Raw genomic sequence first — 15,462 nt, forward strand, 5'->3', positions numbered from 1 at the left:
ACATTAGAAATGACCACTTGAGTGCTGCTCAGTGAAACCATATACTTTTTTTTAAAGTCAAAGTTTACTTAACTCAAAAAGTGTCTTTAAACAGAAATTACTTCTGCCACTTGTGTGAGAGCACTTAAAGTTTAAGATCTCAGGAATGATTTTGTTTTTCCACTGGAATGGAGAGGAAGATATATGAAAAGTTCCTTTAGTCTGCTGGAATTTGTATTAGTGAAGCAATACATTACCTAAATACTTGTGGTACTTTGTTTTTATTTTCTACCTGGTATTATTAGGCATATTTTCAACTTCACACCTGTGTAATTGGAAACAGAATCACAGAATGGACAGGATTGAAAGGGACCTCAGTGGGTTTTCTGTTCCAACAATCCTGCTCAAGCAGGGCATCCCAGAGCACATGGCACAGGATTGTAACCAGGCAATGCTTGAATATCTCCACTGAGGTATTCACACACACTCCAGACCCTCTCTGGCAAACTATTCCAGTACACAGTCACCTGCACAGTAAAGTTCTTCCTCATATTCAGGTGGAATTTCCCGTGCATCAGTTTCTGCCCATTACCTCCCATCTCATTGCCTGGCACCACTGAGCAGACAGAGCCTGGTCCCTCCTCTGACACCTCCCTGCAGACACTGGCATTGGCAGGTTCCCCTCTCAGTCATCTCCTCTCCAGGCTGAACAGCCCCAGCTCCCTCAGCCTTTCCTCCTCAGGGAGATGCTCCATCCCTTCATCATCTTTGTTATTGTCCACTGGATCTGCTCCAGGAGCCCAGGACAGGACACAGCACTCCAGATGTGCCTCACCAGGGCTCAGTAGAGGGGCAGGATCACCAGCCTCGACCTGCTGGCAATGCTGTCCCTAAGGCATCCCAGGATGCCAGTGGCCTTGGCCACAGGGCACTGCTGGCTCTTGAACAGTTCATTGTCCATCAGGATGCTCAGGTCCTTCTCCACTGAGCTGCTTTCCAGCAGGTCAGATAAACATCTTGAAATAAACACGAATATTTTCAAAATAAGCAAAATTGTTGTATCTGATGTATGCATCTCCACACTTCACACATATATATCTCACTCATGGCTTGAGTAGTATGCTTTGGTGTTAAACAAACTGTCATGTGGAATTATACTTAGCATATGCTGATTTCCAGTCGGGCACGTGAAGACTAGGTGCTGCATGAGAGAATATACTGCAGAAACATACAATGTTTCTGATTATTTTACTGAAACATGATATGGCATTGCTTGATTTCTTATACCTGATGAGTGACATTTTCATATGAAGAAAAGTATCAAAACAATGTGCCATTGCATTGCAAAATACATTCTCATTTACCATAGTTTATACTTGACAGATAAAATACACATGGCCTGAAGCAGTTCCCTTTCTAGTCCAGATCCTGTTTACTCATGGTGCTGAAATATTTGATATGCCTTTGCATCAATTTCAATCTAATAATTTTTATTTTGTCTTCAGATATTTCCTCTGTAGCTGTCTGTTTATGCTCGAACCCGAATCTTTCAGTAAAGTTAATTCTCACAGCAGTCACTCCTACGATTTGTGACTAATTTCAAAGAACATGCACTTTTTGGAGCTCATTTGCTTGTTCATTTAAGAGGATACTTTCAGATTCAAGTAATATGTTATTTGAAGCTATTTTTAGAAGATTTAGTAAAACCATTCACAGATCCAGTAAGTAAGCTTCATCGGAGGGCAGGACTGAGGGGGTTAAAATTATTTGTGTTTTATGAAGTCAGGTGCTCGTCATCTGCCAGAACTGCTGTTACCAGATTGCAAAAAGTCTCAGTGTGAGGATATTGAGAACAGAAACATGCATGTACAGATATTCAGAAATACCTCACTCTCCTTTGTGAAACCCAGTCACAGCAGGCAACTGGGAAAAGCTAACAATCAAACAAGTCTTACCTTATTTCATATCATAACTTATATAGGGAAGAATTTCCACAAATCAGGTCATATAACTGTCCCTTTGTCTTCTTTCAGATCACTTCTTGGGCCTTATTGTTTGTAGGATGTCTGCAGGATCTGTGCAGTGGTACAACTGCTGTGTGTCTCTGGTGGGTCCTCACAGTCATTCTTCTCAACTGTGAAACATATGCCCATAGTTTTCTCTGAATTAATCAGGGAATATTGCACTTAAGTTTCCCTATAAAATTTTTCAACACAGAGCAAAATCTAATTTTTTTTTGGTAGGACACGATTAAATGGGATGTCTAACCTTGATTTGGGAAGGATGTTAACCTCTGGCAAGCGAAAGGCTGAATTTGATTTTGTGGAAATATTTTTGATATTGCACTTTAAAAAAATTATTTATTTCTTTTAGCAATTTCTTATCTATAATCAGTCTTGTAATTCTTAAGCACTTTAGAATGCATATCTGGGAAACTTTGTGTGCATAATCATAAAACGTATGTCAGAATATAGATGGCATGCATGTGATCAAATCTCTTAAAAGCAGTCAAAACTAAATTCGTTGTTATTCAGGGAAGCAGGATGTTAGGAGCAAGTAGGAGTGTGTGCCACAACAACAAAGATAAATGCCATAGCTTTGCTAGTTCGCCACACAGCATTTATGGATATGAGGCAGTTTAGTCATAATATCAGGGAACTGATACATCTGTTAAGAGAAATGCATTTTATGCACCATAAAATTAAATGTTGCATTGCCAAGGAATATAGGAAGTATTCCTATAGTCTGTTTTTGCAAACTAAACATTGTAATGAGATACCCTAAGAAGGTGGAACTAGAAATCTGTTTTGAAATCATATTCCATTAGGAACGCACACTGTACTTTATGGAAGGATTACAGCTGTCTTTTATGGTGCTTTATTTTTTCTATACTGAGACTGAACTGTGTACTGTTAGCAGACTAATGCATAAGAAAGGTATTTCAAATTTATGTTGAACTATATCATCCTAAATGAATCCAAAGTACTAAAAAAATCAAGGCAGCATCTGTCCCCTGGTGCTCCTGAAGCACTGTTATCAGTTTGGGAGGCAAACAAACACTAGCTAGAGTGTTTTCCATGTGTTGGGAAAGAACATTTTGGCCAGACACTCCAAGCTTTGAGTACTGTGCTTCTGGAAAGCTCCAGCACCTCTGATAGAATCCTAAAATCATTAAGGTTGGAAAAGACCTACAGAATCCTTGGGTGTAACTGTTAACCCAGCACTGACCATCCCTCACTAAACCGTGTATGTCCCCCAGTGTCACATCCACATGGACTTTAAATATCTCTGGGGATGGTGACTGCACCACTGCCCTGGGCAGCCCATTGCAATGCTAGACAGCCCTTTTTGTGAAAAAAATGTTCCCAATATATCCAATCTAAAGGCACGTTCAAGCTAGTAGGGATTTCTCATAACTTTAGTGTTTTGAAGTACAAGATACTGTGCTGGAGCTTATACAGCAAAATAGAGAGTGCATTGATGCAGAATCATTGAAGCAAGATTGGTGACCGAGGTGTCACTACTCTGTAGAAAGCAACCAAGGATCTAGATATCATTTTCCTTTTGGTTTGCCATTCTCTGACATGTTACTACTCAGTTCTCTACAGAAAATACAAATAGAAACAGGGAGGAGGTGGCAAAATCGAGTCAATGTCATGCATGTTTTCTATAAATCAGCTGAAATATTTGCATTACATGTGCAAAGGCACAAGTCAGCAGTATGGTCTTATAAGTAGTGATATACTCCTCGGAGTCTTGTAGCTCCAAGAATTGAGAGGGTAAATTCCTAGGCACTGTTTAAATTGGTATAGATTACTAATTGACACTAGCAGAGAGGGTGGCCCCTTGGGTTTCTGAAATGCTCTTGGCTCTTTCAAAGATTATACACACGAAGATTATATTTGCTTTTCTGCTCTTACTTGTTAAATTCATTCTTTATTAAATTATATTACTGTAGTTAACTCTGTTCTGTAGAAGTGCCTGGCAGGTTCAGGCTCTTAATGCATCTTCCTCACTGGGGGGTTGTAAGGCTTAATTGTTCATAATGTATAAAGGCTTGAGATGAAAGAATTTATTTGAAAGCAACATATTATGATGATTATAAAGCTGATGGTGATGTGTATAACACCTGCTGTCACACCAGCTTGAGAAAAAGCAATCTCTGCTTTTAGACTGAAATTTCTCTTGAATGGTGAGAACAATATCACTTTTCAGGACTTCTTTTTTCACTATTGAAAAATCTGATATCTCTTTGAGAAGCGAAAATATTGAAGTTTAGTCTCTTTTCTAATGAATAAAACTAATTTTGGTAAGATTATCTCAGGTAAATCTCGGTATTGAGATGAACGGGTCTTTTGCCACTGGGAAAATTAAAATAATTACTAAAAATGTACTTTTTTATTTTTTGAGAAGAATCTGCTATTGTGGTAATATTTTAGCTACTGTAAAGGTTTCTCATTTAAAATTCAGATAAGAACTGAGACTGATTTTCTCCAGTTAATAGTTATTTGCATTCTCTTTTTGATCCATCAACCCTGTAAGTCAGAAGAGGTGTAGGAGTGTAAAAGTTATCCAGACCTTCATGAGAGAATTTGTTATTTAGTGTGGTGTGTTTTTGCACTGTGTTTGAATCTCTCTTCCTCCACCTCTCCAACCCCTCCTCGTTGTTTTCTTTGTTATTCTTTCTTTCCCTTATAAAAACTTGATCTGAACTGAGATGGAATGCCCTGGGGCATTGCTTATGGGATCCAGGGCTTCTCATCTCTTGATTGCCTTCTTGGCAGCATCTTTAGTGAATTCAGACCTCTATCTGTTAGAGACTGCAAGGTAAGGTAGATTCTGTAAATTGAGATTAACTGTTAATACTGTTCCTTAATGGGGAAATGTCTGTATCTAACCTGGCATCTCTCCTGATAAGGGGTGAGGGCTGGAGGGAATAGTGGGGGAGCTCTGAAAGTTTCACCTACTGAAGTCCTTCCTGTTGTGTAAACAGAGAACTCTGATCTCTGCAACTGACAATTCCTGTCCTTCTGGTGTTGGTCAATAGAATGGGATCTAGTTTTGATAAAGGAAATTTTTTTGAGTGGAGTGTCTTGGAAGAATGAGTGAGATTTGGGAGGTGATGGAAAAGCCTATTAGGAAATGTTTTCAGAGACGTCACTGTAGCTGTTACTTGCAGCATAAGTATAATGGTAAGACAAAGAGAGAGAACACCTGAATTTTAGTGTGCTTGTTAGAGTGAAACAGCTCAAGGTCTCTTAATGTCTTTATAAATTATTTGTAAATTACTTGTCTTTATACATGCCTGATCCAGACCTGAAAGTCCCACTGCCTTTTTATTTCCAATTTTCATCTAATTCCTCCCAGTAATGTCACCTTCAGATAGTTAAATGCTATCAATAATTCCTTGGTTTGCTATTGCATATTTTATATAGCTATCAAAACAAGGGATTTTTTCTCAGATTCAGTTATGTTTGCAATAAGGTATGAGAAACCTTAAAAAAATATTGCTGAATTTGAGACTTTAGAGGCTATGATTGCACACAGTCAACATCCTCACTTCTAGCCATGACTGAAAATGCTTTCCTAAAGTTTCTCTACAATTTCAAAAGATAGTGTTTCTCATATAGAGAATTACCTCAATACAATGTTTTATTAACGTTATAGGCATTTTTGTTACAGCTTATTGAACATTCTAGTGTTTTTCATTACACACAGTTATTTGAGGGTGCTTGGATAGATTTTTATTTAGCAATATAGAGAAAATCTCTCACACTGAGACAGCATGTTTCTCACTGGTAACCAGGCTTGTGTTTTATTGGTGAGGATGCCTGTCAGTGCTGCAGAGCAGGGCAAGAAGAGTGAATTAAAAGTGTATACCTGTTACATTAGGGGTAATCCAGGTATTCTTCTGCTGAATGTATTTACAGAGTGTGCTGGGATGAGAGATCTGTAATATGTATGCTGCTGGAAAATTATTTTTATATTGTCTGAATATTCCATATACTGTACTATGACCAAGCAGACTTCAGATTGCATATGCTGTTACTGAATTTCATTTTTTTTTCAGTGAGTTCAATGAGATTTGAAGTAAGGTCTTTACAAAGTTGTGGTGATAGATTAGGCAAGAGAAAATGCTTCTGTTATGCTTCTGGAACATGCTTCTTTATCCTTAACTTAGGATTGATTAAGCATTACTGATTTGTAAAGAAACAGTGTTATTTTATAAAATAGAAATTATTATACACCCATTTGTTAAAACAAATAGGGAGTATAATAAGCACATTAATGTGATGCAAAGAAAAACTGCAGTAGTACCATCCATCATGTCATTTCTCAAAGTAAATTCCAGTTTGGTTTTGCAGTTTAAACTGTTGACTTGAATTTAGAAAGATGATGTTGAGTTGGTTTGTGGAAGAAGTATTCTGCCCTGTTTTGTCATGCTTATTATTAGGTTACTAGAGAAACAGCTGCAGTTGGCTTAAAATGGTGCACTAAAAATACTGAAGAGTCTAGCCTTGATGAAGCAGAGCAGTAAAATGGCAACAAGAATATTTATTTAGTACCCCAGAGTTATCTGGGGGTGTGAGAGATGCTTCCAAAAGCATAATATATCACAGGACAATTTATATTATATTGCTTTTGTGCCTTACTGCTTCTATTGATCTTTTTCAAATATATCTTTCAAAATTGTCACATATCTGTCTTCAGAGCCATACAATAAGGTTGACATTAATAAGGGTTTTGTATATGTCATTTTACCATGAGAGCAGAAGGGACAGATTCTGCCTATCCAATATACTTTCTGAATAAATTTAATTAAATTTAGCTTGTTTGGAAAAGATTTTAGGTGAAAATGTATTAATCAGGGTGGATAACTTACAAATCCAAAAGTAAGCTCCATTAATGGGGTAGTACAAAGGAAATTATTAGTATTTATCACTGTGATTCATTGTACTAATTTTCAGGAGTTCAGGTTTCATTTTTCAAAATAATTCAGTATTTCTAGCCAAAGAGCTAGAAAACTTCAGTCCACACTGAAAGCATCCAGATGAATGTCCTGCTGCTTGCCTACAAATGACCACAGTTTGATTTCATACCAGTCAAGCAAAACACCAAGCAACAAGGGAATTTAACACCATACAACAGTAAAGAAAGGGCTCAGAGTTCAGAGCCTTCTGAGAGATATGCTCAGCCTTCCAAATTCACCTAAATCTTAATTTTGCAAGTGCTGTGTGACAGAGCACTGGGAACTTGAAAAGATTCACTGCTGCATCAGCTGAAATAGCCTACTGACAAACTCTAAAATATTAGTTACAACTTCGATGGATATATAGCATGCAAATGTATACCTAGACACACACACAAACACACAGTATGTGTGTATGTCTATTATATTTGACATAATTTATTCATGATATATTTGTTATTCTTCATAATCCTTCTAGGGACTTCTTTATTTTGTCCTTTTTCTGTCTTTCACTGTGTGTTGCCTGCCAAATTTGAAGGAATTCCTTCATGCTTTCCTGAATGCTTTAAAAAACCCTCATATCCTAACTTAAATTCTGAGTTCATTGATCTTTATTCAAATTTAGCTCTCATACACTTACACATTTTGTACTGCCAGGATTTGGATTTTTGACTACACTAGGCAGCAATTATGCTAATTGCATTTGCAAAGTGAAATTTCTAGAAAAATAATTGTATGTGAAATTTGAAGAAAAAATAATTCAAGAATAATATCTTTACAATCAGCTGATAGAAAACCTGAAATTTATAGACTCTTCCCAAAACCTCCTGGATGACCCTCCTACATACCACACATAAAAACAGAAGCATAAATTGGGTGGCAAGCCCCTGATAAAAGTGAGAGCTGCCCAGCTGAGGGTTTGTCTTCCACTCACGTGTTTGCAGCCTGGCTGCCAGACTGGAAGAAAATTTTCCAGGACCGTTCTTTTGCCCAAAATTCATTCCTGCCAGATTTGTCCTTCTGTGACTCCAGCCAGCTGTAAAAGGACTCCAGTGGCATTTGACAGACTGTGTGTGAAATAAGTCACACCCTGTGTCCGATGGATGTAGTTCACTGGACCAAAAAGAGTTTTGTACTTTTATAGATGATAGTGTCACACTTGAGTGCAGAGAAAAAGAGCAGAGCCTCTACTGCTCCCTTATTTTAGTTCTGTGCTTTCTCTTCACTTTCTTAGCTGACCTCTAAACCCACCTGAGCAGCTGCTATCATCTGATTATTTTGGTATTTGGCTTACATAGTTGGATTATTACCATCTGCACCCCTGTGTGTATTTGTCTGAGCAAATCCAATCAGCTAATGAAATTGTGGTCCTCCCATCAATTGATCAAATTCCTTGTAAAGTTACACTAGCCTATCTCTCTTCCAAGAGTCTGTGTCTGACCCCTTCCTTGCCTTTCCTGAATGTAATTTTTTTTTTATTTCACAGACATTTTAAAAAATAATAATTATTTGGGAAGGTGACGTTTGTATCTCTTCAGAGTCAAGTAATATTCCTTTAAATTTGTAGGGTAATTATTTGGTTTTATTTATTTATTTTCTTTTACTAAAACAATTTAATATATTCAAATATAAATGTTTTGTAATATGTACTGGATTACACTTGAAAGTGAGAAGTATTTGCTTGACTTGAGGGTTCCATGCTGCAGTATTTGGTTTCCTGTGGTAGCCCAGTGAGGTGTACTGTGCTGCCATACAAAAAACAGAATAATGCAGCTTGTGCATGTCCAGGAGCATGGTGCTTTCACACTGCTCTTTGTGGAGCTCTGCAGTGGGACTCAAACCCACCCCTCCAACATCATCACAAAAATGATGTATCAGCAGGCTTTTATTTCTGGCTGTTTCTGTTCTCTGCAGATGCATCATTGAGGAGAATATGCAACAGAAATAAAATTCCTTCTCTGCAGAGAAATTAATGTCTATTTAGGAAAGGTCTTTATATAATAAAGGCTTTTATTTTGGAGGAAGAAATCTGTTGGCATTAGAGAGATCTGTTGACTTTGGCAGAAGCCTCCTGAAATAAATAGATTGTTTCTTTTACATACAGAATACTGAATGAGCCTCTGAACAATAGAAGTTTTCTTGTGGCATCTTCACTTAATTTTCCTGATAAAACTTTTATGGTAAATTCAGTAACCCCTCTCCTTTTTATCAAGGTTGCCAGCCTGCAAAGAATTTCAGAGACAGGGTCTATTTATGGGAATACATTAGCAATATTTGATCCAGCCATGATTTGTCTTTCTTGTGTTAACTTTGAGTAGGAGGGAGGGAGTCTGCAATCAGCATTTATAACTGCTGGTTCTGTGGTACTGGTGATTCCATTACCCCCAAACCGACTTCTGATTTTGAGGGGTCCAAAGCACATATCCCAGAGCCTGTATATAACAAAGTATAAGCCCCAAAGCAAGTAGCTTTAGGAGGGCATGGGCATTCCAGTTGTTTTCCTACTCAGTTACTGAGCTGCTCCCTGTTGGGTCCTCTTGTTCATAAGGCAGAGGTACAGAAGGGATGTAAGGATTTTATTTAATTTTTTCAGCTATTGCTGTAAAGGAAAAAATCTCATTATTGGAAATGAATTAATTTTGAGAAAATGTGTTAAAAGGCTGCAGCTGGAGGCAGGACTATTAGAGAAAAGAGTTCAAATAAATGAAGTTTGGTAAAATTGCTATCAACTGAAACTGTATATTGAAATGTAATTGAAACCTATTATTAGGTATTGAGCATTTTTATTATTCAGAGTAGCGCTATCAGTACTGCATATAGTACTGTGAGCTCTTTTTTTAGCAGCTGAGGACAGTAGCATTTACTCTGATTTTTTCCCAGAACTGTGTTCTGGGATTAATGGGTTTGATGTTCTATTTCCTGCAAGCCTCTACAATGCAGGAATGAGATGGTTTGTACAAGAACTGTCTGGGAAACAGCAGGATAATGCTGTCACTCTTCCTTGGGCGTTTCTCCTCTTGCATAAAAATATAAGAATGAACCACATCCCATAAATCCACCAAAGCCTGAGTGACAAAGACAAACACAGTTAGTCTGTGTTGCAGAGAATCTTTCAGCGTCTACAAAAATTGAAAAGGAAAGTTGCATTCTTTCCTCCTGCCTGAGCCATTGCTCAGCTTCTTCCTCAGCTTCATCCTCCAACATCTGTATAACAAGATACCTGGGCAGTACAAAGCCCTTCTCACAGCAACCTGTAGTTCAGAAGTTCCTTAGGGTGTCCCTGAGCAAATATTTTGGGTTTAGGTTTTTTTTCCCCCTATAAGCTGCTAAGATGGGAGATATAAAGGATAGTAACATTTCTTGACAGGTTAGTGCTGGCACATTTGAATATGCCTATAGGAGGTATAGTTGTAGGAAGGAATGGAAAGATAGAGTTTTGGCCCATTGCAGACATCCCAGCCCTTCTCCCAGATGTGTATGGCTGTTCCTGTGGATGTCAGTCCAGCTGCTGCACTGCCATAACACACAGGTTCTAAGGGGAACTTCTTTTACATGACCAGCCCTGACACATAATCCCTCCTTGCTAGAAATCTTTTTACGAGAACAGAAGAAAATTCCACCTCACTCTGCTGACCTCCTAACAGGATTTACTGTAAGAAGCAGGTATTTCACAGAACTAAGTTGGTAGTATCCATTATGGTGGCAAAGAAAGTGCATGAGAGCTCTAACTGAAGCCTTCTTACCCATCTCTCTGTATCAGCACTAATAACTTTCAGTGGACGTGCATGATTGTTATAGACAATAAACATCATCTTTTTTTCCCCTTTATGAATTCTTTCAAGAGCTCCATGTGGTTCTTTCCCAGTGTAATATAGGATATGTTAAGGATGAACTATTCACCTCTGTCACAAAATGTGCTTCTTTTGATGTTGTGCAGAAATATATTACTACTTCATAAAAGTCTCTGTTTACTCACAATTTCAAACGAGAAAGCATGTAGATGTAGAATTTAACTTACCCTTCTCTGAGAATGCTGAGACTAGAGGTAATTAAAATTCTTTGAAGAGCCCTGGAAGGAATTTTTTGAGTCTCCTCATGGGTTTTGTAGACTTTGAGCTGTATTTCTTGCCAGTACTTTCAGCTTTCTGCACAGTTCTACTTTCTTGCAAATATATGTATATATATATAAAATTATATATATAATATATATAAGATTATACTTTCTTGCAAATGTTTATATGCAAAAAAACCCCAAAACTACTCTTAAACCATATTTCTCTTCTCGATCAGAAATTGGCTGGTTTCAAAATAGATACATTGTAGAACATTCCCATAATGGAGCGTGTGCATTGATGGGGAGAAAGTGTGACTGTGCTTTCTCCACACCACTGCCTTGCTCCAGGGGTGCTTATAATATTCTACTATGGTCTTGTCTAAAACACTTTAGCATCCTTCTCCTCCATAAAACGGTATGGCATGCTATGAATTATATATTTACAGTAAAGCAGACGTGTCTGTCAGTTCAGTCACGAGATACAATGATGTGGTTTTTTGCCTCTAAGTGGTTAACAATTGCAAAAGATTCTTTTTAATGCCTAGAACTCTATTCACTTTATTTTGTCTTTTTAGTGTAGTGGAAAATAAATCTTAAACATTTCTTCTGTTATCTATCACTTTAAGCCTTTTCATAGCATTTGTAACATCTCTTTGTCAACACTCCATCTGTGATTTTAGCTTGCAGGAAATACTTTGCAAATCTGTTATTAGCTTAGATGCAGAGAGCTGCTGTTTAAATATTAATTGTAACTTCTCTCATAAGTGCAGTCAAACCCACTCAGTCACTTGTGTGAAGTTCAATAAATGTTAAGGGGGAGGGAGTGTGTCAGGGGTAGGAGTAGGGTCCTGATGCCTCTCCTCTCCTCTCCTCTCCTCTCCTCTCCTCTCCTCTCCTCTCCTCTCCTCTCCTCTCCTCTCCTCTCCTCTCCTCTCCTCTCCTCTCCTCTCCTCTCCTCTCCTCTCCTCTCCTCTCCTCTCCTCTCCTCTCCTCTCCTCTCCTCTCCTCTCCTCTCCTCTCCTCTCCTCTCCTCTCCTCTCCTCTCCTCTCCTCTCCTCTCCTCTCCTCTCCTCTCCTCTCCTCTCCTCTCCTCTCCTCTCCTCTCCTCTCCTCTCCGACACAACAAAAATAAATAAAAAATTGAGTATCTTTAAACAGTGAGCAGACTTCTTGCATACTCAGTGGACTTCCTGCCAAACTGGCAGTGAGCAAGAGGAACATCACACAACTCACAGGAAAAGATGAGGTTCATCAGCTGTTTGAAATCCGAGTTATTGGCACATACACTTCTGAAGTACTTCAGTATTGCTCTATCAAAAATCACATCTCAGTAGAGACATTTATAGTGGGGTTTAGCCCTTCTCATATTTTCAGTCATGATCCTCACCCTATTTAATTTCTTAATTCCACAAAACCTTGTCCTTTACAATAAAAAATTAAAAAGCAAAATATTATGTGTTTACAGACGTTTCAGTGAAGTTTTGATAGAAGTGAGGAACACAGTATTTAACACCATCCAGCCTGCCTGTTTTCTGTGGATTAGCAGAGCATTATAATTGTTATATGCATATTTGACATAATGGAGAGATGATCAGCCCCATTAAAACCATATGATGTGTTTTTTCCTCTCTTCTTCTTCCAGATGGTTACTAATCTTTTATTGGTGAGGTGGCTTGCCTACGGTGTAATGTGAGATTTTTTTCCTCTTGTCATTTTAGTGAGTTACTTCTCTTTGTGTTTGCAGGTGGACTGAATTTTAATATGCTAAATTCTGTTATTTGCTGAGAATTTAGATTCTTTTCTTATCCTACAAATACATATTTAAAAAAAATTAAGTATTACCCACATATTCCTTTTATCTTGCAGCATTCTGTGAAGAAGGGTGCAGATATGGTGGAACTTGTGTAGCTCCTAACAAATGTGTCTGCCCTTCTGGATTCACTGGAAGTCATTGTGAGAAAGGTAAAGCTTTACTGAAAAACACCTTCTTTGGCAATGAGAAGTATGATATGTGGAAGAAGTAATTCCTTTCCATTCTTTCATTCTGCTTGATGTGTTCTCTCCAGTGAAGATATGACTGTTCCATTTCTGCCTTTTCTGCACTGAAAGTTTGTCTTGTCTGAAACTTTCCATGTTGAATTTTGTCAGGGATGTATCTGTTTTTGCTTTCAGCATGCACTTTTAGTTAATTAGAAGGGACATCAAATGAAAAATATTTGCTCCACCAGTTTCCTGTGGTGCAAGCTCAAGGTTTCCTTCTGCTTTTACAAAATTTGTTGTGCAAATAAGACCAGAATTTAGATGATTGCTTTTCGCTTCAAGTTTTTGAATTATTAATATCTGATTTGTTTCTAAGTCACAGTTTTTATAGAATCACAGCCTATTCAAAGATATCTCACTAGTCGTGATTATATTCTACCAGTTCCCAGATTTTTCTTTTTCAAAATCTGCTTTTGACAGCCTCATAGTTCCATCTTTCAGTTCATTTCACAAAGAGCTGGTTCCTTGTCTACCTTAAATGAAGAGAAAGGGATCTCATCAAACTCCATATAAGACTCCTACTGTTTTCTTTGTTTAGCAGATTTGGGATTTTATTTTGGTTTGTATTTGTTGAGGTTATATGTTACTTAACTAACTCAATGATGGGAGTTTTTTTGCACTGCATGTTTGCTAATAACTGTTCACAGGTGTATTTATTTTTGGATATGAAGTGGTTTGCTAATGCAGGTTGTATGCTGTAATGTGGATGAGATTATAATTGGTGAATTTTTTTAGGAAGGAAAAAATGAAAACAGAGATATAACTTTTACAGTTAAATTAGCGGAACCACTTGTAACCCAGAGACTGTGCAGTAATTTCTGTGTTTATTAAAGTCACCTAAGCCAAATTTTCAGTAAATCTGCTATAAGTAGCTTCTGAAAACTTAAATACTTCTATGGGTGTAGTCAAATCAGTGTATATTAAAAGCCTGTAGTTTCTAGTTGTCAGAATTGTTTGTGATTATTTAAGAATGAACTAGGACATTAATATTTTCATCTCATCTAGAATAAATCTGAATACTTAATTTTTTTTGCCTGTAGCCTTGTTTTAAATAGAAAAGAACCTCCAAAGTCTCCTGCCATTCAGGATTAAGTACTGGCAATATCATGGGGAACTAATGCAAGACACTCCTACCTCAGAGCCTGCCATGGCTCCCCAGCTGCTAATCCTTCCTGCTGGTTACCCATGTATAATTTGTTCATTCCTTCCTAAAACATCTGTTACTCAGAGACATCAGTACATTCAGAGGGATGCAGGTTACTAGAGATGTGTTCTGTGTATGTGACAATATGGTACTGCCAGTGCTGCCCAAAGGTGCCCTGCCTACCCAGGACTTCAGGCCAGATTTCAGCTCCTCTGCCTGTGATTGTTTCACCCAAGGATCTTAGAACATTCTTTTTTCTTATAGCTGTAAAAGGACTTTCATATCTAGAACACAGATTCTAAAACTATTGAAGTGATGGTTTAAAATTGATTAATGGAGGACATAACCATTTTTGACTCCTATATTTTTCATGGCTTTTGTATTGTTTTGATCTACAATATGAGTTAGCACAGCAACTAAAGGAAGCATGGCAGGTATGGTACTTTCATTATATCAAGCAATTTAGAGGTAGATGTCAGGAGGCGATAGCTTCTGTGAATAAAATCTATACAACTTGAACCAGAAGGCAGTTTATTTTTTTCTTTGAAGATGTATGGAGTTTACTAGTATGCTACAAATCAAGATAATGATGCTAACTTTGAGAAATCTGACATACAGGCTGGTTTGAGAATGAACCGGGCTTTGTGTATGAGAATTTGTCACATTTTAGTTGTGTTGGAGGGTTTGAAAACTTCAGCAGATACATCTTACATCATATACATATTTCAGTGGCTAAGTGCACATCAGATCTGGGAGAACAGCTTCAGCCTTCTGAAGGTGCATGTCTTGGCCAGACTAAATGCTCAGAGTAGAGAGGTGATGAACCACTCTTGAAGCAGGGTTCCTTTTGCTTCACTGATTATTCCTAAAAGATATAGTGCTTTCAGGAACAGGAGGCAGTTCAGTAAAGGCTTTCCCTCATTGTCTCACTGTCGTTTGCTGCAGTTTTTAAAGGACACCTAAGTATTCTAACCCCATGTTTGTTTGTTCTCTTGTTATCTTTAACATTAGAAATAAGCACTTTGGTTTATTTAGTATATGGTACCACTCCCTCAATCGTTATGACACAGACCTAAGACAATGAAATGGTGGGGCTACACTTCAAATCAAAGACTAAATGTTCTTGGCAAAACCTTGTCTGGTCGAAGCTCATAGTGAAGTGAGGCATATCAGAAGTAAAGTGATGTGTAATTTGCCACAGTGCATTTGAAAATGTCCTTCAAACTGACAACACAGCAACTTCTTATACATTATTTGTGAGCTGAAAGGACTCAT

At 37.7% G+C, this 15,462-nt stretch overlaps 1 protein-coding gene across 3 annotated transcripts in view; it reads left to right on the plus strand.

Annotated features, from left to right (window-relative positions):
* Nucleotides 1-15,462, plus strand: part of NELL1 (neural EGFL like 1) — a 291,138-nt gene that overhangs the window by 197,309 nt on the left and 78,367 nt on the right. For all 3 annotated transcript variants that reach the window (XM_088175603.1, XM_088175604.1, XM_088175605.1), the window contains exon 15: nt 12,870-12,965. In XM_088175603.1, coding sequence (XP_088031729.1) covers nt 12,870-12,965 — 96 coding nt within the window. The remainder of the gene's footprint in view (nt 1-12,869; nt 12,966-15,462) is intronic.

This window comes from Sturnus vulgaris, chromosome 18, assembly GCF_052056855.1.
Source record: "Sturnus vulgaris isolate bStuVul1 chromosome 18, bStuVul1.hap1, whole genome shotgun sequence".
NCBI lineage: Eukaryota > Metazoa > Chordata > Aves > Passeriformes > Sturnidae > Sturnus > Sturnus vulgaris.